Source organism: Anguilla rostrata, chromosome 3 (assembly GCF_018555375.3).
Source record: "Anguilla rostrata isolate EN2019 chromosome 3, ASM1855537v3, whole genome shotgun sequence".
Lineage (NCBI taxonomy): Eukaryota > Metazoa > Chordata > Actinopteri > Anguilliformes > Anguillidae > Anguilla > Anguilla rostrata.
In genome coordinates this window covers 70,471,576-70,494,428 of record NC_057935.1, presented here as the reverse complement: position 1 = coordinate 70,494,428, position 22,853 = coordinate 70,471,576, and the positions used below count along the sequence as shown (strand labels likewise).

At 55.2% G+C, this 22,853-nt stretch overlaps 1 protein-coding gene across 3 annotated transcripts in view; it reads left to right on the top strand.

Moving 5' to 3' along the window:
* Positions 1 to 22,853, top strand: part of plekhm3 (pleckstrin homology domain containing, family M, member 3) — a 58,921-nt gene that overhangs the window by 19,496 nt on the left and 16,572 nt on the right. For all 3 annotated transcript variants that reach the window (XM_064329577.1, XM_064329578.1, XM_064329576.1), the window contains exons 4-6: positions 13,853 to 13,998; positions 14,596 to 14,789; positions 21,801 to 21,864. In XM_064329577.1, coding sequence (XP_064185647.1) covers positions 13,853 to 13,998; positions 14,596 to 14,789; positions 21,801 to 21,864 — 404 coding nt within the window. The remainder of the gene's footprint in view (positions 1 to 13,852; positions 13,999 to 14,595; positions 14,790 to 21,800; positions 21,865 to 22,853) is intronic.

Here is a 22,853-nt window from a genome sequence, read left to right as displayed (position 1 = left end):
CACTCACACACATATACACACACACACACACACACTCACACACTGACTCTCTCACACACACACACACACACACTCTCTCACACACACACACACACACACGCACACACACACACACACACAGACTCTCTCTCTCACACACACACACACACACACACAGACTCTCTCTCTCACACACACGCACACACACACACTCTCTCACACACGCATGTCACCCCTCACTCTCTACACACTTCAGAGCGTCACATCACACACACGCACACTCACACACACACACACGCCACACACTGACTCTCTCACACACACACACACACACACACCCTCTCACACTCACACACACACACACACACACACACACACACCCTCTCACACACACACACACACACACACACACACACACCCTCTCACACACACACACACATTCTCTCACACACACACACACATTCTCTCACACACACACAGCCTCAGTGCGGTTCAGGTTAGCTGGTCCTGCCCCCCACTCACCCGGGCGCTCGATTGGTCAGCGGGGGTGTGTTGAGAGCGCTGAGCCGCGCCCCGTGCTGGTGCTCCAGAGCGTGCGCGCCCGTGCTTTGATCTCTGGCTGAACGCGCTAGCTTATGTTAGCGCCACGCTGCTGCGCTCCACACACAGGTGTGCGGGCGCCGGTGCGACCCAACGCTGCTGTTTACAGGACAGGGTGGCCCGTCCTCTTCGACAGAACTCAGATCCAGGGCTGGCATTGTCATGGGGCGCCTTCAAAGGAATGCGTGTGAATGTGAAGCGGTGGGTGTGTGGATCAATCCCGCCAGAAGGGCTGCCGCACGCGTGCCTGGGGATGAAAGGCTTCATCTGGGTGCGGTTCGGCGTGGTGGGGGTTACCTGGGAGAACGGCCCTTCACCGTTCACCTGGGGGCCCCCCCTCCCTCCCTCCCTGCGGAGTCACCTGACCTTTAGAGAGCAAAGGGCAAAGGTTGTGTTAATGCTCTCCTGTTCACGCTGCTTCTCTGTGCGTTGGTAGGCAGTGCGTTGGTGTTTCGGGTTTTTAAAGCTCAGTGGTGCGGATTCCGGTGCTAGCCGGTGCTGCTAACCGGCAGCGCTAGCCCAGTTGGGAAGATCAAACGGGTGGAATTTTCCAGCGCGGGCCGGTCGGGGCGAAACTCAAATATTGGCGGAACACGCGCCGCTGGGCCCATTAATCAGGCTAGCGATGCCGTCCTGACGCCGCGGTGCCGATTACGCCGCCGTTAATCCCTCTTTAATCTCGCCTCGGCCTTCCCTCCTGCGCCTTCACGGTCCCGCCTCGGCCTTCCCGTCTGGGCCTTCCTGGTCCTGCCTCGTCCTTCCCAGGGGGGGGGGGTGTTTGGTAGAGGGCATGGAAAGTGGGTGTGCCTATGGTGTAGGGTATGGAAGGGGGGGCCTGGGTGGGAAAACGCTGTGTGTGAGGGAATCTAGTCAGCTCTGTTTGCCACCCCGGGTGAGCGCTGACCTGCGTGTGTGTGTAACGTGTGTGTGTGTGTGTGTGTGTGACGGGGGTGTGTCTGTGTGTGTGACGGGGGTGTGTGTGTGTGTGTGTGTGTGTGTGTGTGTGTGTGTGTGTGTGTGTGTGTGTGTGACGGGTGTGAGAGCTCCTTCAGCTCCTCAGATAGCCGGGTGTTAATTATCCAGGGCGCTGCTGCTGTCGCTGTGACCCCCCTGTGCTGATAAGCTCCTGTCACAGTGTGCACTCACATACCCAGGAGGGGAGGAATAGTGCCTGTGTGTGTGTGTGCCTGTGTGTGTGTGACGGGTGTGTGTGTGTCGGGTGTGTGTGTGTGTGAGTGTGTGTGTGTGCGTGCGTGCGTGCGTGCGTGCGTGCGTGCGTGCGTGAGTGTGAGTGTGAGTGTGAGTGTGAGTGTGAGTGTGAGTGTGAGTGAGTGTGAGTGTGAGTGTGAGTGTGAGTGTGAGTGTGAGTGTGCGTGTGCGTGTGCGTGTGCGTGTGCGTGTGCGTGTGCGTGCGTGCGTGCGTGCGCGCGTGCACGTGCGTACGCGTGTGTGCATGCGTGTGCTTCAGACTGACATACAGTGCTGGTTTTTTTGCTTTTCATTTATTTTTATGCCTCCGTCCATCCGTCCCATTCTCGTGAACGCGATATCTCAGGAACGCCTTGAGGGAATTTCTTCAAATTTGGCACAGACGTCCACTTGGACTCAAGGATGAACTGATTAGATTTTGGTGGTCAAAGGTCAAAGTTCAAGGTCACTGTGACCTCACAAAACACGTTTTTGGCACCGGCTGCTGGTTGGCGGAGGCGTACAACCGCAAGGCGGTATTTCTAGTTCTCCGGGGCCGTTTACGCAGGAAGTTATTTATTGCTGTCATTTGTCATAGCGGGAATAAATCATATCAGTCATATATAACAGGCCCTAACTTCACCACGGTAACCTGTGATTTATGCACCAGGGAGACAGCTGGATGTCCTGATCAACAGGGAGTCTTGCCCAAAGGTACAACAGTAATTTTCTCATGATCTGTCAATGGGTTCCACAGCCGCAAAAATGAGCCTGTATTCTGCACAACCTGTATTGGGCGGAAGAATACACTACGGCTGTTTAGAAATATTCAGCCCTGAGACACTACACATGAATATAGCTGTATTAAATGTATTTCTAGGAGATGCAGTATTTTAAACACAGCCGACAGTACATGATTTGGAAATATATTTAAAAATACACTTGTATTTATTGCAACAAAAAAGAAAACACTACACAACTTTCCCATTTTTCATCATGCGATTGTAAAGGTGAAACCGAAACCTTCAGCAATTCAAGGAGACTGAGAATGAACAACGACTATGATTACTAATGTAGAAAAAATGCTTCTTGATTTTCATTTTTAAAGTATCGTAGTACTGTTAATGAGTAGGTCACAGGTTCGATTCCCTGGTAGGACACCGGTGTTGTACCCTTGAGCAAGGTACTTAACCTGCATTGCTTTAGTATATATTATAGTATATAGGGCCCTGGTTATGGGGACACAGTGCTGGTTATGGGGACACAGTGCTGGTTATGGGGACACAGTGCTGGTTATGGGGACACAGTGCTGGTTATGGGGACACAGTGCTGGTTATGGGGACACAGTGCTGGCAGAGGTATTGTTGTGTCACCTGTGCTGACCTCACACGGGGCCTGTAATGTAACACCGTGCTAGGGCTCTGTTTGTTTGGTGTCACAGCGCTGCGGAGGACGTGGCCGTGCGCACCTAGCGGGCCGAGTGCGTAGCGCGGCGGCTGCGTGTGAAGATGGTCGTCCTTTTTGAGCCGCGCCGCGCTGTGTTGTGGTTAACTTCAAACGGAGCAGGCAGCCGGCTGAGGATCAGGCCGTCTGGGCCGTCTGCGAGGGGGGGGGCGGGGGGCAGGGGGGCGGATGACGCGTTTAGAATGGTGCTGTCACTCAAACCGCCGATGCTGTCCGCGTTACCGTCTGTGACTTAGTGATTTCTTTTTAAAGAGAAGCGAATGAACGGGAAGCGAGCGTGCGAATAAACTCCAGAGGGGGGAAAAATGGCGTTTTTAACCCGCTGGGCTGTTCATTCGCTCTGTGAGCGTGGTTTTGCCGCCGTGGTTCTGTGGACTGCAGGTGTACGGGTCGTACAGGTATGAACTTCCTTTCTCCAGTGCGGTGCCGCCATTTTGTGTCACCACCTGCCGGCTCTCTCCTGCAGTTTCCTTGTCCTGGCATGTGGGTTAATTGTATACAGAAAAAGAAAAGAGAGACACAAAAACAGTATTGGGCCTGGTTTCATTTGACCGTATTTCTCTACAGAAGTACGTGACCCTTCCCAATACTTCCTAATCAATTAAGACTGGCTTCTTGGAAAAATTCACTTGTTTCTAGTTCACATCCTTTTTTCACTTTTTTTTTGTATAACTGTCCGCCATGTTCAACTGAACCTTCCGGCTCACGACAGCGCAGTCAGACTTTCTGCTAGCGTAAGCTACGCTCCTGTCGCTCTCTGGTCACCCCCGTAGATGGGTGTGGAATACCCAGCTGTGGTGAAGGCAGCGAAGACGCCGGGCCTCTCGGCCGTACTCACCGGCCCGTTACTCTGCAGGATTTCCAAGCCCTGTGGAACGGGACGGCCAGCCACCTGAGGGTAATTGGCCGATAAAAAAAAGGCGGGAAAATACCTTTTTTTTTTTTTTTTAGAATGAAAAGCAACCGGTCCGCTGAGGCTGATTGGTTGATTCTGGGGGCGTGGCTCTGATGTTAATTGAGACGTGTCAGTCCAGCCCTCGCCCATCAGAACAGCTGCATACAGCCGACCCCTCCTCCCTGTCTCCTCTTGCCCGCCCATCTCCCTCCCTCCTCCTCTGCACACCACCACCCACATCCCACCACACCTGTAACCACACCACACCACTGCTCCACACCAACACACACACCACCACGCACACACACACACACACACACTCCATCCACCACTCATACACACACACTCTCTCACACACACACACACACACACACTTGCATTCTCCCACTCATACACACAAACGCACACGCACACACACACACACATACACTCTCACACACACACGCACATACCCACACACACACACGCACATACACACACACACACACACACACACACACACACACACACACACACCCCACTCTGGACAGTACACATATCTTCTCTACACCACACTCACCTACACACACACCACTCTGACGGTACACAGGCCATCCCCTGAAACACTCTGAATCGCTTTCCCTAACACAACTATCCACGCGCCTCCCACAGCCACCCTCAGTCTTGGAGGAGATCTTACGCCTGTCAGTCTGGCCTTGGAGGGAGGTCAGGGGCCATGGGTAATTGTAGAGAGAGAGACACGGGCCCACAGGGATCAGAGGGATAAGGGGAAGGAGGGAGAGAGGGAAGGGGAGAGGAAGAGAGAGGGAGGGAGAGGGAGGGAGGGAGGGAGGAGAGAGAGAGAGAGAGAGAGGAAAGAGAGGGGACAGGAGAGGAGAAGAGAAGAGAGGAAGAGAGGGAGGGAGGGAGAGAAAGCGGTAAAGAGAGAGTGCGTGAGGGTGAGGGTGAGGGAGAGAGAGGGGAAGCTGCCGTTGTGGAGTAGGCCCGGGGGACAATGGTCCGGGTGTTTAGAGGGTGGGGTTGTTACCGTGGCATTTTCCCTCTGTCTCTGGGGACTTTGATTGAACCCACCCCCCCTCGGGGTACCCTCTGGCCCCAATTTGTCAGTCCCCACAAAAGGGGGCAGGTTGGACCCCCCACCCGTGTGGAGCGCATTGGGAGGGAACCCCTTTCACCACGGCCGTGCTTCCCCTAATTAGAGCACTTGGGCAACTCAACCGCTCGGGAATTTGCAAGGAAAGGGAACCACAATGCAAAAAAAAAAAAAAAAAGCAACAAAACAAAGAATCATGCCCGTCCCCCAGCCTCTGTTTGCCCCTTCCTCCCCATACTCTCGATAAATGGGTGGGGCTCTGCTGAAGGACAGCCTTCTATCTGCCTCCCTGTCCAATCATGCCCTCAACCCTTTGAAGAGTATTGTTTATTTTTTATTTTTTGGAATGTTTGTTGAAAGTTCTGAGTCAGTGTTCTAGAACTCCACTGTTTTCAGCGGTGACTGTGACATCAGCGTTAGAACGTTCAGTTACGAACATTCCAATCGCGTGTTTGTGACCTCACGCCTTAAAGGGTTGAGGTGTCCCTGCACTTATATTAAGTGGGTAATGATGCATGGCTCTCTTGTTGCTAGGCTGCAGAAACGGCTGCTGTATGTAGCGCTTTGCGCGTAGCTTCCCAGTTCAGGCATCCCAGGCCAGGTTTGACGGGCGGGTTCCCGAACGCCACGGAAACGGTGATGTCACAGCTCCTGTGTCACTCGAGCGGCTCGCCGAGACTCCGTTCTGCTCCGTGCGTCCTGTGGACTTCCTGCTCTGCCCTGAGGCGCTCATACTTCCTCCTTTATTCGGAGAAAGGATTTATCCCAACACCCTGTGTGTACCCCAGTCTGATACAGAAAAGCTGAAACTTGAAAATAAGTTTTTGGGTGATTTCAGGCATTAAATGTGGCCTTTTTAAAATGAATCCCAGTCCATCTGTGAGTCATTCTGCCCTTGCGGTGCATTATGGCTGTGATTCACCTTTCTGACCAGTGGTGATAGCCTTGTTTCGGAAGATCAGAGCCCATCTGTCTGAGGTAATGAGGGCAGTTATCATGTCTATGGGGTTGTTTCTACTGTGAGTGAGATGGAAGTTGCTTATTGAGAGCTAGAAGAGTTTTTTTTTTTTTTTTTTTCGCTAGAAGAGTTTTTTGTTGAATAGGTTTTATTTCGGGACCCTGGACCTTGTGTGGGTCTGATATCCCTGAGGAGTCTGTATGTAGAACTTTATTTCGCCAGCAGGGTCAGCTGAGAGCACATTCTCATCTGCAGTGTTGAGCTGTGTGTCCCGAAGCTGCGTGTCTTTGACCTGGGGGGGGGGGGGGGCAGACGCAGTGTGGCTCAGCTCCCCCTACAGGGCGACGGAGGCATCACGCCCATCAGCATCAGAAGGCGGGGCACTTCCTCTGTTTGTCGCCGCGATGTCGGCCGGACCGCGATCTGAAACCGGCTGATTCCGGTCGACTTGAACCGACCGCGCGTTTGAGGCCGCGGCCGGGGTGCGCCACCGCGAAGGTAAACACCAGTGCCCCCCCCCCTCCCCTCCCCCTACGGGAACAATCACCGGAGCGATTGTTCCCGTAGCATCAAAAGCACACTGAATGGCGTGTGCTGAGCTATATTTATTCAGCTCGTTAGGTGGGGGAGCACAGGGCTCGGACGGCCGCTGTGTGACGCGCGGGAGAGAGAGAGAGCGTCCGTGTTTCGGGTTGGGTGTCCCGGCGCAGCGTTCCGCCTCCTCTCCTGGTGTGCAATCACAAATCACAAGCTCGCACGACCTCTGTGACTCAGAGCGTTTTGATTGGCTGAGGCCCTGAAAGTGTGTGTGTGTGTGTGGAGGGTTTCAGGGTGGAGTTTGGGGGTGCCATCGTAAAGACGGGTCTGCTTGTGGGGCTTCGACCACAGTGGCAACAATGGTGGGGCTGCTGTTCGGGTCGGGTGAGAAGGGGATTGTGGGTAAGGTGGGGAGGTTTTGGAGGCGTCCACATCAAAGGTGTGTGTCTTCATTAGGGCGCCCGTCGGCCTGAATGAGGCACATCAAAGCCCCCCTTTTGCCCCCCCTCCCTCTCTCCCCCTCGTGAAGTCTCTCTCTCTCTCTCTGAGTGAAAGCTGCTCGGGGTGGGAGGCCATCTTGAGAAGACATGGCCGCTCGCCACTCATTGGCTGACCTGGCGGTTTTGGAGGGGGGCGGGGGGTGCGGCTGGGGGCCGGATCTTAACTCCAGCCCCCGCGCGCCTCTCCGCCGTGTTCTTGCGCTTTTGTTTTTAATTGTGCCCGTTTGAAGCGCTGAGAAGGGCTCTGAGTGAGAGAGGGGGTCGCTGGCAGCGCCCTGCACAGGTACATCTGAGGCTCCGGCCCCGGGGTCCACTGCAGCGCCTGTTCCCACACTTTCAGTGTCATAACCCCCCACCCCCACCCTCACCCTCACCCTCACCCTCACCCCCCTCCCACACACCCCCCCCCCCCCATACACACACACACACTTTGTGTCATCACCCCCACCCCCACCCCCCCCATACACACCATGCACACCACGCGCACACACACACACACGCACACGCATGCACAAACACACACACACACACACTCAGTACACACATACACGCGCGCACACTTATACACATGCACCCACATGCACGTACACGCATGCACTCACACACACACACACGTGCAAGTACACACACACACACACACTCCCGCCGGTCTCTCCCGTACCTGCTGTCCCCCGTGCCGTGTCGGGGGCTCCCCAGTAGCGCTGTTCTCCGTGTGCGGTGGTTGTTGTTGTTGTTTTCTCCTGCTCCTCTCCTGAAAGCCGCAGCAGCAGCGAGCGAGTTCTTGGAGTTTTTGGCGCTTTGGAGCTTTTGCGCCGGGCGCTGGGTCGCCTCTCTTTACCGCGCGCGGGATCTTGCCAGGTGTGCCTCTCCGCGTGTTTGATGCCGCCCCAGACAATGTAATCCTCCCATCTCAGCCCGGGTTAGCGCGGGCGGGGGGGGGGGGGGGGGGCGGGGGGGTTTGGGGGGGGGACAATGACGGGCGCGGCGGTTTGGCTTTGAAGAGGAGGGAGCGCACTTCTGAGGCAGGGAGGCGGCGCGAAGTTCGGTTCTATTCACGCGAAGCTTGGGTGGCAGCGGCGGCGGCGGCGTCTGTGTGGGAGACAAACAGAGCAAACGCAGGAGCGGAAAGGAACAGAAAGGAGCAGAAAGGAACCTGATAAAAGGACGGACGGCACTGACAAACGGACACTGACACTCTGGCAGATTCAAGTGCTTTTTTTTTTTTTCTTTTTCCTTTTTTAAAAAGTAACCTACCCAGGACAGAGGTGTTTTCAGAACACGGCGAAAACCTCCTTGGTCCTCAGTGTGACTCTAAAAACAGAAAACACTCAGAGTGGAGCTCTCTCTCTCCCCTCTCTCTCTCTCTCTCTCTCTCTCTCTCTCCCTCGCGGTTCAGGACCTGGTCTGTAATGTTCACAGCCCAGTTTATTGCATGCTGTGGGCTGGCCTGTGATGAACCTGCGCTTAACGCTGCTGCTTTCATTTCACTCACTTTTTTTTGTGAGTTGTACTGTAATTTATTTGAGTGCACGTGCACAGTGAGTGCGTGTTTTTATTTAGTGTTTAAAACGTATGTTTTCAGTATGAGCTCCCTAGTGTGTGTGTGTGTGTGTGTGTGTGTGTGGGTTTATCGAAACGTGTGCATGTTTATGTGCTTCCAGATGCCTGAATATGGGTGTGTACTGTATATGCGCGCACGCGTATGGGTGTGCGTGTGTGTGTATATGTGTGTGTATGTACTGTGTTGTGTGTGTATGTGTACTGTGTGTGTATGTAGTGTATGTGTGTGTGTGTGTGTGTATGTGTGTGTACTGTATGAACACACACACATATACACACACACACACGGCTCTCTTTACTGGCAGTGGCTGTGCCGCCCATGGCTCACACAGGCTGTGGTGTGTGTGTGTGTGTGTGTGTGTATGTGTGTGTGTGTGTGTATGCACTGTGTGTGTGTGTGTGTGTGTCAGTGTGCTGGGTGTCGCTATGCCACGCTGTTGTGTGGTGTGTGTGTTGTGTGTGTGTGTGTTGTGTGTGCCTGCACTGTGGTGTGTGTGTGTGTGTGTGTGTGTGTCAGTGATGCACTGTGTGTGTGCTGGCTCCAGCGCTCCAGTGACAGCATGGCGCTGCCCCGTGTCGTGTGTACTGCCCAGCTGCTAGTGCCCTCAGCACTGCTGCCCCGCAGCCACTGTGCGTCTCATAGCTGCTGCTTCTGGCCTGGTTTGAATGTTCCCACTTGTTGTCCGTGTTTCGTGGTGTGTTTAGTGAGTGTATGCACTGTGCGTGGGGTGGTTGTGGTTGTGATGCTGGGTTTGTGTGTGTGTATGCTGTCTGTGTGGTGTGGGTGGTGTTGTGTGTGTGTGTGTGTGTGTGTGTGTGTGTGTACAGTGGATCACCAGTCTGTGGTTCTGGTTAGCTTCTTCCCAAGGACCAGGCCCGCTGCCCCCTGCCCTGGGGCGCGCTGTTCCAGAAGGAGATCACTCGCCCATATACGGCCCCCACACACTGCCACAGCAGCCCAGCACGACTGCCCGCCCCAGCACGCCCCATGCCCCCAGCACCCCCCACTGCCCCCAGGCCCAGCACCCACTGCCCCCCAGCACAGCCCCACTGGCCCCCAGAACCGCCCCACAGCCCCCCAGCACAGCCCCCCAGCGCACCCCAAGCCACAGCCCCACAGCCCCACTGCCCCCCAGCACAGCCCTAATCTGAGGCACTTGGTTTAAATTTCCCTACTTCTGATCTGATGTCCATCTGTTATTCCTGTGAGTGTTTTAGTGAAGTTGTGCGCTTGTGCATTCTGTTGCTCGGGTGATGCAACGTCTCTCTGCGTGCTTTAACACAGGGACTGGATAAAAGCTAAGCTCAGTCAACAACTCTGGAATCTGGAATGTTGATCGCCGCACGCTGTCCCCGATAAATAAATAATACGGTGTTTGAATTGTAACGGGCTCCTATTTGGAGCGCTGTGGGATTGTTGCAACCGCACTTTCTGCCTGGGTTTGGTCTTTTCGGTTGTAATGGAGGGAATCCGGAGAAATCTGTAGAACGTCCGGGCTGGGAATAGACTTGTGTGTGAAGTGATGGCGGTGATGCGGTGCGGTATCCATGGCGATGTGCGGGAGGCGGGGCGAGGTGGCCTTTAGGGAGAGGCGTGGGGGGAGGCTGTGGGTCCCGCCTGAAATAGCCCGACCGGGGTGGTGGGGGTGGGGGGGGGGATCCGGGGGCCCTGTTATTTTTGGAGAGCGGGACGGGCGTGCGGGCTGCAGGGAGCCCGTGTGCTGATTACAGGACCGTCCCGACACCCGACACCGGACCGCGCGGTCTGTGGAGCGGACGGGGGGCGGGGGGGGGGGGGGGTTCTGACGGGAGACACTGCCGCAGGCTTTTTATAGACCGCACCGGATCCCTGCCTTTTTCCCAAAAAGCCCCCTACGACCCTGCACACGGGCTGAGTGTACCCCTGCAGGGGGATGGGGGTGCGGGGTTCGATTTTGGGTGATTTGTTCTCACCTGATCGCTCTCTGTCTCTCTCTCTCTCTCTCTCCCTTGCTCTTCTGAAGACAAAAAAAAGAAACTACAGAAGATGGCGGTGGGTAGCATTGTAGCGTAGCGGTTAGCGCACCGGGCTAGCGGTTCGGAGGTTGCAGGTTCGATGTACAGGTGACTGTAACACGCGTAAGGGCGCGCTGGTGGCCCTGTAGCCGTGCGCTGGGGTGCGTTTGGGACGTCTGAGAGGCTGGGCGTGGGCACGCGAGCGTGGCTCGTGGGCGTGGCTCTCGGGCGTGAGCTGTGAGTGATGAGGTCACAGCGCCGCCGCCGCCGCGGGGTTAGCGCTCGTTCGCTGCTGGAGGCCCGCTTAAACGGACGAGCGCGTCGCCGCTCGGGATGTACGCGCGATGGTTTCCATGACGACAACGACGCTCCGCCTCTGCCCCCCCCCCTCCCCCACTCGTTCTCGCTCCCTCTGTTCCTCTCTCGTTCCCTGCTCTATCTCTCCATCTCTCTCTCTCTCTTTGCTTGTTGGGGCTACTCCCCCTTCCTCTGTTGCCCCCCCCCTCCTTTGTGTGGTGGGGCTCGGTGAAGGGTCCTTCAAGGGACATGAAAGAGCCCCCCCCCCTCCCCCCAGCCCCTGTCCCTGCCCCCCCTCTCCTTGCCCCCCCCCCCCATTGCAGTCCCTGTGTCTCCCAGCCTCTCCTCCCTCTCTGGTAACCCTGTTTCTATTTCAGCTCCTCCTTCCCCTCTCCCTCGCCCCCCCCGCGCGCGCCCCCGACCCCCCACTCCGTTAGGGTTCACACGGGCGCCCCCCAGCCCTGTGAGAACGCTCCCCGCACGGCCCACCTGAGCGCCTTTGATGTTGCCGAGGAAACGGGCCCATCACCGTGTTTGGGGCCCCCAGTGAGCCTGCAGCAGCACCCTCGCCAGAATTTTACCACCGGTGTCAGGGTCCAGAGTCCCGCTTCCTTCCTTAAGCGCACTTTGACCTTTACCTGCGCCTGGCAACCCTGACTGCTACTTCCTGTTCTACTTCTCCTAAGTTCTGGGAGGGGGGGGGGGCGGGAGGCGGGAACAACATTTCAGACTATGCAGCCCTGCTTGTAGTTACAGTATACACAGACTGACTAACAATCAAGTACAGAAAAACTTTTTATTTTCTGCATGTTTGTAGATGGTTGTCATGGACGCTGAAGTAATAGAAAGCCTGATATCTTTGCACTTCACCTGTAGTCCTCCAGCTGAATTGAATGTGCCTGTAGAATAAATGTCCTCACCTGTCCTGTGTTCAGTGCACTGTGTACGCTGCCCCGTGTAAATGTCCTTGGCTGCTGTTTGATTTGGGACTCTTCCCCCACCCCCCCCCCATCTGTAAGTAGGCTTGCACACATCAGTGCCTTTCTCTCCCTCTGCGGTCTGTCTGATAGGGATCAGTCTTTGCCTCCTGGGCTCAGTGTTTGCAGGTTGTTTTTGTCGTCCCTATCCTGCTCCGATCTCTCTCTGTCTCTGTTTTTCCTCTCTTCTTCTTATCCCTCCCTCCCTCCCTCCCTCCCTGTCCTTGTGAAGTCAGTAGACGGGACACACTCCAGTCCAGAGACATTGTGCTCTCTCTCCCTCTCTCTATCTCTCTATCTCTCTCTCTGTCCTCCCTCCTCTCTCTCTTTCTCTTTTTCTTTCTCTCTCTCCCCCCCCTCTCCTCAGTGGTGTTCTCAGATCGTATCCGATAGGGAACACCTGTCAGCCCACCATCACCTGTTTGTGTTGCCGGGGATACGCCCCTCCCTGCCCCACCCCCACCCCTCAACCCCGGCGAACCCTGAGCCTTGTGGGAGGGGCGGGGGCGACGCCGTCGTGGTAGACAAGGCGACCTGTCTGCGCGGCGTTCCTGCGGAGGAACTTCAGAGAGCGGCGCACGCACTTCCTGCCGCTGTGCTGCTCAGACGCAGCGGTGCACTGAAGTGCGCTGTGTTGTGGCTGCAGGGGGAAGCCTTTCTCCTCTGATGTGCGCTTTGCCTCCGCGTTAGAGGGATAAAGATCTGTGTGTACAGAGAACTGCTCAACAACTCTACAGAACCCTACTGTACTCAACCCCTACTGTACTGCTCTACTCAATCCCTACTGTCCTGCTCTACTCAACCCCTACTGTACTGCTCTACTCAACCCCTACTGTACTGCTCTACTCCACCCCTCCTGTACTGCTCTACTCAACCCCTACTGTACTGCTCTACTCAACCCCTCCTGTCCTGCTCTACTCAACCCCTCCTGTACTGCTCTACTCAACCCCTCCTGTACTGCTCTACTCAACCCCTCCTGTCCTGCTCTACTCAACCCCTCCTGTATGGCTCTACTCAACCCCTCCTGTCCTGCTCTACTCAACCCCTCCTGTATGGCTCTACTCAACCCCTCCTGTCCTGCTCTACTCAACCCCTCCTGTCCTGCTCTACTCAACCCCTCCTGTCCTGCTCTACTCAACCCCTCCTGGACTGAAGTGGTTGGCTGTTCAGCAGGAACAGTGGGCAAATGGTGCTTATAAAAAAAGCCCTAAACTGGAGATATATTGGCAGGCCATTAAGGGCCCTGGACTGACCCCTCTGTGCGCTTTAATCATTAGCCCCAGAGTGTCTGAAGCGCTCAGGCCGACTCTGGGCTGTTTATGAACCCGCCATCGGTGCATGAGGGAGGATTGTCGGCTAGGTCAGCTGCCATTGGTCCGTGTTGGTGTCGCGAGTTCAGTTTGTGCGAAAGGGAAGTTCACGGATTAATAATTCTTCCGCCCACCTGTGCGGCCTAAGCCAATGGCTTTCTCCCTCATTGGCTCTGGTGCCAATTAACTGTTCAAGAGTCCTACAAACATATCACTACATTGTGTTAATCAGCTCGGTTTCGTTGTGCTTAATACTAAATCTGGAACGTCTCTGGAGGGTGTTATGCCTGCTGTCCCGGTAAAACCCCCTACCTGTGATTCCCCGGGTCCTCCCTGCTGGAGCACGGAGTTCTCAGGTGATCAACCTGACAGAATGATTAACTCTCAGCTCAGAACAGCAGCCTGGGGGCCGTCCTGTGGAGGGACCGAAACGTTCGCCCGTACCGGTGCTGGTAGAGTGATCGGGCTGACCTGGGTGTCTCCTCTCCCCCCCCCCCAGGGTGTCAGCGGCCAGTGGGGCTGTCCCGGGGCAAAGCCAAAGTGTGTCGCTACAGCGGCTGGTACTACTGCCACAGCTGCCATGACGACGACCTCTTCCTCATCCCCGCCCGTCTGGTGCACAACTGGGACACCACCCGACACAAGGTGGGGTGCGGGGTGCGGGGTGCGCTGCCCCAACACACACACACTCTTTAATTAATCTGTATCTCAGTCTAACAAAAGAGAATATGAGATTATGGGTAATATTCTGGGGAACAATCTTGTTCGGCTCCAGTTTGTCCAAAGTGCAAGATACATTTTTTTCCTTCTGAAATGATAGATTCCGAAACCACCAAGAAAAAAAAAAAGATCTGAGAAAAATGGGAAGCTTTTTTTAAAAAGAAAGCAAGACAGTGGGCAATTAGCTTATAATAAAGAATAATCTACACCAGGGGTGTAGTGTGGGTGCAGGTTTTAGTTTTGGCCCAGAACTAACACACCTGATTCTATTATTAAGGTCTTGATTGAAGACCAGTTAAGTAGTTTAACCAGGTGTCTTAGTTCTGGGCTAAAACCAAAACCTACACCCACACGGTCAGTTTTTGGATAAGATTGGACACCCCAAAGTCTACACGATGCCCATTTTCACTTCAGTGGAAATCATTTCTAAATGCCTCAGTGAGAGTATAAGTTTGCTTGGCTCCCCTGTAGAGGGCTGTTCTCTGACGCTCCCCTGCCGTTGTGTATGCGTTGCTGCCGCAGGTGTCCAAGCAGGCGAAGGAGTTCCTGGAGTTTGTGTACGAGGAGCCCCTGCTGGACGTGCAGCAGCTGAACCCCAGCCTGTACCAGCACTGCGAGGCTCTGGCCACCGTGCTCCGCCTGCGCCAGAGGCTGCAGTCCCTGCGCGCGTACCTGTTCAGCTGCCGCGCCGCCGTGGCCGAGGACCTGAGGCGCAGGTGAGGGGGGGGCTGGGGGGGTGGGGCTGAGGCGAGGTGAGGGGGGGGGGAGCGGGGGCTGAGATGCAGGTGAGGGGGTGGGGGTGCTGAGGCACAGGTGAGGGGGGGGGGAGCTGAGGCAAGATGAGGGGGGGGGACTGAGGCGCAGGTGAGGGGGGGTGGGGGGGGACTGAGGCACAGGTGAGGGCGGGGGGGCGGGGGTGAGATGCGGGGGGCGTGAGGCAGGTGAGGGAGGACGAGGAAGATGAGGCGGGGGGTGGTGAGGGGGGGGGATGGGGAGGAGGGTGGTGGTGTGGAGGGAGAGGAGTGACGCAGCCAAAAATATTTATATCGTTGGGCCGGCATGGAACTGTGTGGGCCAGAACTGCCTCGGTGGGCATTCACTGCTGGGTATGCTGGTGGAGCCAAGATAAATGGGTGGAGCAGGGCACTGTTTAGGTGGCCTTGGCCCAAACCGGCCCAAACTGGCCCAAATGGTCCCACGGCAAAGTGGAGGAATGGACCAGGTGGGGGGGGAGGGTGAGGAACAGAGAGGACTGGAAGGACGGAGGGATGGGAAAATAGAGCCGGAGAGAGATGGAGGAGGAGTGCAGCAGGGAAAGAGAGAGGGAGGCTGGATGGGAGAGATAAAGGGATTAAGGGAGAGGGGGATGAAGGAAAGAGTAGAAGAATAGAGGTGAAGGGGATTAGAGGTGTGGTTAGCAGTGAATGAGCATGAATGAGTTTCGGCTCTAAGGCTGTCCTTCATTCCCCCCCCGCCCCCCCCCCCCCAATTCACCATCCCTGTCCTTCCCTGTCTGTCTGGCCTCTGGCGTTTATCACGCTGCTGGTCAGTGTTCCGGTCGAGGTTGGCGCGCCTGTCATGGCTCTGGCGTTATCAGCTGCGTCAGTGCGTCACCGCGCAGGTCGCAGCGATGCTCCGCGCGCGTCGTCCCTCGCAAAATGGCCGTTATCGTCCAATTATCTCCCTTCTCAGAGCCGGTGGAAATGGCGGTGTGGATTAATGGAGGTTTGGGGGGGGGCTGCCGCCCTCTTTCACAACCACCACAGTAAAAACGCTGACCCCCGGGGTCTACAATAACCCAGGGACATGCACACCCTGAACCCACTCCCCCCTGAGAGAGAGGGAGGGGGAGGGAGGGAGAGAGAGAGAGGGAGGGGGAGGGAGGGAGGGAGAGAGAGAGAGAGATAAAAAGAGCCAGAGAGCATGAGAGGGCTGAGCTGCAGGTAAGGGCTCACCTGTGCCAGGTGAGAGGGGGAGTGGTAATGTGTAGAGATATCCCATGATGCATGGTCTGGGGGATTGAATCCTGTGCCGTGGTCGTGGAGTGGTAATGGGTTCATGTGCGTTGGTCTGTGAGTGATGTAGCGACCATGAGGGCTGTGTAATGTGTTTGGATCCATGATGCCTGTCTGGTGAATGGTAGCGATTCCATGATGCGTGGTCTGTGGATGGTATCGAGAATCATGACATGCTGTGATGTATTTCTTGACCTGAGGTTCATGCTCACCGGCCAGTTGGGTGCGAAGACCTCTGCTCTCCCATTGACCCTCTCCGTCGATCCAACCTTCGACGGCTCACGGAGACGTCCATTTTAACACGTGCGCACACCTTTGAGTGGTTTGGTAATTGCAGCCGTGCAGCTAGACTGGAGCTTTAGTCTGAGCCTCTGTCTGCCGTTAATGGCCTCCATCGTTCTGTCTGAAAGGAAACGGTTTAACCTCGGCTTGCTGTTCCTGACTTTTCGGCTGTCGAGTCGGGACACGCCCGTGGCTTCAAGCAGCTGAAATTAGCCTCCCTGGACGGGACCCCCCACTCCATCTCTTTAGCGCTCTGTACCAAGCAGGGAGAGCAGAGGTGTGTCAGTATGGGCTCAGGGTGTGGTATATTGGGCGGGCGAGATACAGCTAGCGAGGTACAGCTAGTGGGGAACAGCTAGCGGGCTGCAGCTAGCATGGTACAGCTAGCGTGGTGCAGCTAGTGGGTTACAGCTAGCGTGGTACAGCTAGTGGGGTACAGCTAGCGTGGTACAGCTAGTGGGGTACAGCTAGCGTGGTACAGCTAGTGGGGTACAGCTAGCCAGGTACAGCTAGTGGGGTACAGCTAGCGTGGTACAGCTAGTGGGGTACAGCTAGCGGGGTACAGCTAGTGGGGTACAGCTAGCGTGGTACAGCTAGTGGGTTACAGCTAGCGGGGTACAGCTAGTGGGTTACAGCTAGCGGGGTACAGCTAGTGGGGTACAGTTAGCGTGGTACAGCTAGTGGGTTACAGCTAGCAGGGTACAGCTAGTGGGGTACAGCTAGCATGGTACAGCTAGCGTGGTACAGCTAGTGGGGTACAGCTAGTGGGGTAATCGGCGCGGACACCACCTCTTCCTCACCCTTCTTGGGTGTTGTGGTGGTCAGTTTTAACGTCCTCTTTCACCCAGACATGTTTTTACTTTCCGTTTGTGTTTGCGTTGGAGTGCGATTTTCTCCTCCTTTTTTTGGAGCGGTAAAAAAATAAACGGGTTCCTTCCTAACAGAAATATCACAGGGCAGGGAACAGGGGAATTATTATTAGTTTTTATAGCAGATTTGGAGCACTTTGGAACACATCCTCCCAATGTTACACTTACCAGCTTTGCCACTAGTGCTGCTACTGTCACTCGTAGACAGACCCCCGCCCCCCCCACCATGTCCAGTTATCGCTGTGCAGAAGTTGCAGTTTCCTGTTAGAAGTTGCAGTCTCCTGTCAGAAGTTGCAGTTTCCTGTTAGAAGTTGCAGTCTCCTGTCAGAAGTTGCAGTCTCCTGTTAGAAGTTGCAGTTTCCTGTTAGAAGTTGCAGTCTCCTGTCAGAAGTTGCAGTTCTATATTAGAAATTGCAGTCTCATATTTTAAGCTGTACTCTACTATTGGAGGTTGCAGTCTCCTATTAGAAGTTTGTTTCCTGTTAGAAGTTGCAGTCTCCTGTCAGAAGTTGCAGTTCTATATTAGAAATTGCAGTCTCATATTTTAAGCTGTACTCTACTATTAGAGGTTGCAGTTTCCTGTTAGAAGTTGCAGTCTCCTGTTAGAAGCTCCAGCCTCCTGCTCATTGTTGCAGTGACGCTGAATGTTGTGGTTCACCTGCTCCTTGGCCCTGTGGGGGCACCTTTGGGAAGCGGGTCGCTGTGATTTTTGGGGCGTCGCTCTCGCTGGGGCCCCTGGGGGCCGTGAGTCGGGGCAGCTGCTTTTCGGGAGTCGTCTGGCGGCCATGTTTACAGCGGGCGCGCTCGGACCGCGGCGGCGAGGAGGAGGAGGGAGCACTCAGGCCGCGGTGTTTACCACAACCGCCATTAGCCCCCGGCGGCTAATGCCCCCAGACTTCCAAACAGTGCGCGATTAATGAGGGCGGTGGCGCTAAAATATTACCCCCGCCATCCATCCTGCAGGAAGCGCGCTGACCGCCCCCCCCCGCCGCCCGCCGTCTGTGAGTGGACCAGGGCGTGTTTACACTGCGACCCGCGGAGAGAGAGAGAGGACCTGTCAGAGCTGATCTACTGCAGCCACACACAGGCCAACACAGGCACACACTAATACACACATTTATACACACACACACACACACATTTATACACACACACACATTTATACAGACACACACATACACTTATACACACACATTTATACACGCACACACACACACTTATACTCACACACATACACACACACTTATACACATGCACATGCGCACACAAGCACACTTATACACACGCACACACACGCACACTGCATTTTTCCCAGAATGCTCAGCTCCCCTCAGCCCTCAGTCTCTCCTTCTCCCATTGGCCCTGTGAGAGCGCCATTGTGTCCCTCTGATTGGCCGCCCCTACCACCTGCCGTCTCCAACCAACTGCTTTAACTCCTTTGGTTTGGTTCCCGTACCGATTTGTCCGTCCGCTCATGGTGGGTGAGTAGCTCAGGTGTACTGTCTGCGAGGGGAAGCGGGTCTCGTGGTGGAGGTCCGAAATGCCCACCTACACGCCAGGGTACCAGGGCGCCCTCCCCACGGAGCAGCCGGTCCAGCGTTTGCTCATATGGAGGGTAAACACGGTCTGTAAACATGGCGCCCGACGCCGCCGCCGCCGCCGCGGAAGTCGCCGACTGATAGCGGCTCTGTTTGTCAGCCAGGCGCATATCCCCCCCCAGTCATTACCAGCGCAAACACTCTGGCCCCAAGATGTGTTTGCCCCCCATTCCACCCCCCCGCCCCAAAGATGTGTTTACCCCCCACACCCCCCTCCCTTGGAGAGCTCTAAATGGACGTGGTGCGCGGTAGCCTGGATAAGGGAGGGCACCCTGGATGGGAGGGATGGATCTGCAAACCACTGCGGAGTTCCCTGATTTCCTGCACGCTGAGATTTTTAGCCAGGTCCTCCACAGAGCTCATGGATAATGGATTGAATTTTTCCCCATTACACCCTCCCATTTCACTGTGTACAGAGTAGGTGCTAGTTTGAATGTCTTCAGCATGTAAATGCTGGGTTTCTGACCTCACCAATTGTGATCTTCTTCCACAACCTTTTGGGTTTTTACATTTTTTTTTCATTTTGTTTGGGTTACTTTAACACCAGATTGTGATGTTATCATGTGATTGTGACTAAGGTCTTCAGTCAGTCACTCAAATTCTATTTATTTATTTTGTTCTTGGCCTAGTGTACCCCTCAGATGACTGTCCGTCTGCTTTAACTCTATTGGTCCTTGTTTACTGTAAGGCAGGCTGTGGGACAGTCATAACATTCAAAGCGAGGTCACGACCTTTGAGCTTCACCTGATCCTGAAGGAAATCCCACCGCATCTCACACACACATAAACACGCGCGCACACACACACACCTTAACTGTCACATAATAAAAATAAGATACAGTCCTGTGGCTTTGTGTATGTAGTAATCTTATGAAAGAGACAAGATAACGAAAAAATCTGCGCTGGATTGAGATGTGGGCGGGGATATGTGCCGTAAAACCAATCCCACAATGCACCTGGAGCTGCGCAGCTGCGTCCGTTTCGGTGTCCGACGCCCATCTCTGCTGGATGACATCACGTGCCGTCTCCATGACGACGCACCACGCTCCGTCCGCCCCCCACGTGGTGTAGCGCCCCCACCCCCCCACCCCCCTTCTCCGTCAGGGCAGATCACGGAATGTTGGAATGCACCAGACCCGTGGAATGCTGGGAGCCGTGTAATGGCGACGTTCGCGCGCTGCGCCACCGTGTTAGAATGCGAGCGATTCGCCCCGCATATTTTCTGCGACTGTGAGCGTTCTCCGTCCCGTTCTCCGTCTCCCCCGTCCTCGCCGGGCGTACGGTGCGCCCCGCGTGGGGCGACCGGGCAGTCCCGAAAGCCATCCCTAAACACCATCCCCCCAAAAAAAACGCCGTCCGCCCCGCTTCCTGTCCGGAGAGCATTTGGGGGAAGTGACCCGGTGAGGGAGGGCGAAGGGTGCGTCCGCGTGCGTGCGGGGCCGTTGGTTCCCAGGGGGCCTCCTGATTGCGTAAAATGGCGCGGGGTTAATCGATTGGCCCGCCCCCGCCCGCGTTGCGTAAGCTCGCCGCGCGCTGGAGGACAGGCTGTCTCTGCGGCGGGGAGCCCGTACCGATACGACCGGCGGGGTGGGGGGGGGGGGTCTGCCCCCGAGGGGGGTGTGGTATCTCCACTCGAACTGGAGCGGGTGGTGGGTTAGGGTGAGGGGGTGGGGTTGGTTTTGCTGACTATTATGCCCTGTGATTGGGCTCTCATTATGCTCCTCTTCACAAAGCAGAAAATTGTCACCTTGATTGCCCAGCCGTGCCCCGCGGATTTGCCCCGGGTGATTGCCGGGGATGCATCGAGCGCCGTCTCCATTTTAAACCCCCACCCCCCCACCCCCGATCCCATTCACTCTGGCCTGTTCCCGGCACCCATTTGGCCGTGCGAGATAGAGAAACAGAGAGAGAGAGAGATAGATAGATAGATAGAGAGGGGGGGAGAGAGAGAGAGAGAGAGAGAGGGGGAGAGAGAGGCCACAGCAGCCCGGCTGAGTGGTGAATGGCGGTTTAATAGCCTACCAGGAAAGATGGAGGACCCACACTTCACCCTTAATAAGCCGGAGTGCTTTTTAAACACCCATTTCACCGCCTGCTCCGACTCCGTTCAATTAACCCCCATTTCCTGCGCAATTTGGATCCGGGTTGCTGTGGAAACCGGGTGCTATAGCCGGCCTCTGCAGTCGGGGCTCGAGTGCGTCCGTCTGCGCGCGTTAGCGTTTGTCTGCGAGCGTTAGCGTTTGTCTGAGAGCGTTAGCGTTTGACTACAGGTGTTCACATTTGTCTGAGAGTGTTAGCGTTTGTCTGTATGTGTTAGCATTTGTCTGAGAGCGTTAGCATTTGTCTGCAGGCGTTAGCATTTGTCTGAGAGTGTTAGCGTTTGTCTGTAGGCGTTAGCCTTTGTCTGAGAGTGTTAGCGTTTGTCTGCAAGCGTTAGCATTTGTCTGAGAGTGTTAGCGTTTGTCTGAGAGTGTTAGCGTTTGTCTGCAGGCGTTAGCATTTGTCGGAGAGTGTTAGCGTTTGTCTGAGAGCGTTAGCGTTTGACTACAGGTGTTCACATTTGTCGGAGAGCGTTAGCATTTGTCTGTGAGTGTTAGCGTTTGTCTGTAGGCGTTAGCATTTGTCTGAGAGTGTTAGCGTTTGTCTGTAGGCGTTAGCGTTTGTCTGCGAACGTTAGCATTTGTCTGAGAGTGTTAGCGTTTGTCTGAGAGTGTTGGCGTTTGCCTGAGAGTGTTGGCGTTTGTCTGTAGGCGTTAGCGTTTGTCTGCGAACGTTAGCATTTGTCTGAGAGTGTTAGCGTTTGTCTGAGAGTGTTGGCGTTTGCCTGCAGGCGTTAGAACCAGCAGATTGAGGCACGTTTAGGCACAGCCTGGTGAGCCAATGCCGTAGAGCTGCTCCCCGCACGGTGCAGTGGAGTCACACTGCCAGGGCCCTAAATCTGTGCCCCTCTCTCTCTCTTCACAGGATCTTCCCCCGAGAGTACCTCCTGCAGCACATCCACCTGTACTCGCTGGCCGACCTGCAGCAGGTAAGACTCCGCCCACTCACCTGTGCGCTGCTCCGCTGCCGTTCGCTCACAGCGCCCGATGACCTCATAGCTGCCAGGTGGGCGATGTGTGTCCGTACCAGGCTCACGTCATTTTAGGGAAGACTTCCTCATCAGCACTGAGTGGGTCTCTGCTCTAGTACCATAGAAATTCAGAATGGCCACCATAGAAGTCACTCACATCACTCCAGGGAAGGCTGTTAGACTTCCTCGTTATCACTGAATGGGACTCTGCTCTAGTACCATAGAAATTCAGAATGGACACCATAGAAGTCACTCACATCACTCCAGGGAAGGCCGTTAGACTTCCTCGTTAGCACTGAATGGGACTCTTCTCTAGTACCATAGAAATGCAGAATGGCCACCATAGAAGTCACTCACATCACTCCAGGGAAGGCCGTTAGACTTCCTCATCAGCACTGAGTGGGACTCTGCTCTAGTACCATAGAAATTTGGAATGGCCACCATAGATGTCAAACCAAGCCGGGTGATTGTTTCGACAAGGTGAAAAGGTCGATGTAGAAAATGGAGTGTGAGGTTTAGTCATTTCTGAAGCGGGTGAATTTGGCCCTGTTGGTGTGAAAGGTGTGTCACCCTGATGCATTGGTCTCAGGGCCGTCACACTACCTACTGCGAGCCGGACGGGTTCTCTGCCTCCCCCGAAAATGTCAACGAGCAGTCGCCCTGAGATAAAGCAGACGGGCGTGCGGCTGGTGCCCCCCAAAAAACACAAATCGGGGACGTTCTCTGAGACTAGCTGATCTGTGGCTCGTCTCACGATTACGAGACAAGGTTTCAGACTTTCGGAAATTAATTTCAGGCTGTGGAAGGTAAAAGTCACCAAGCGTTTGAAAATGAGCCGAAAGGGAGCGTGCTCAGTTGGAAATGTAAATGCGCGGTGGTCAGTGGTACGGCCAAGCAGACGCCTTCCCTTGGTTTCATTTCATTTCATTTCTGCGTAGCAGTTAGCA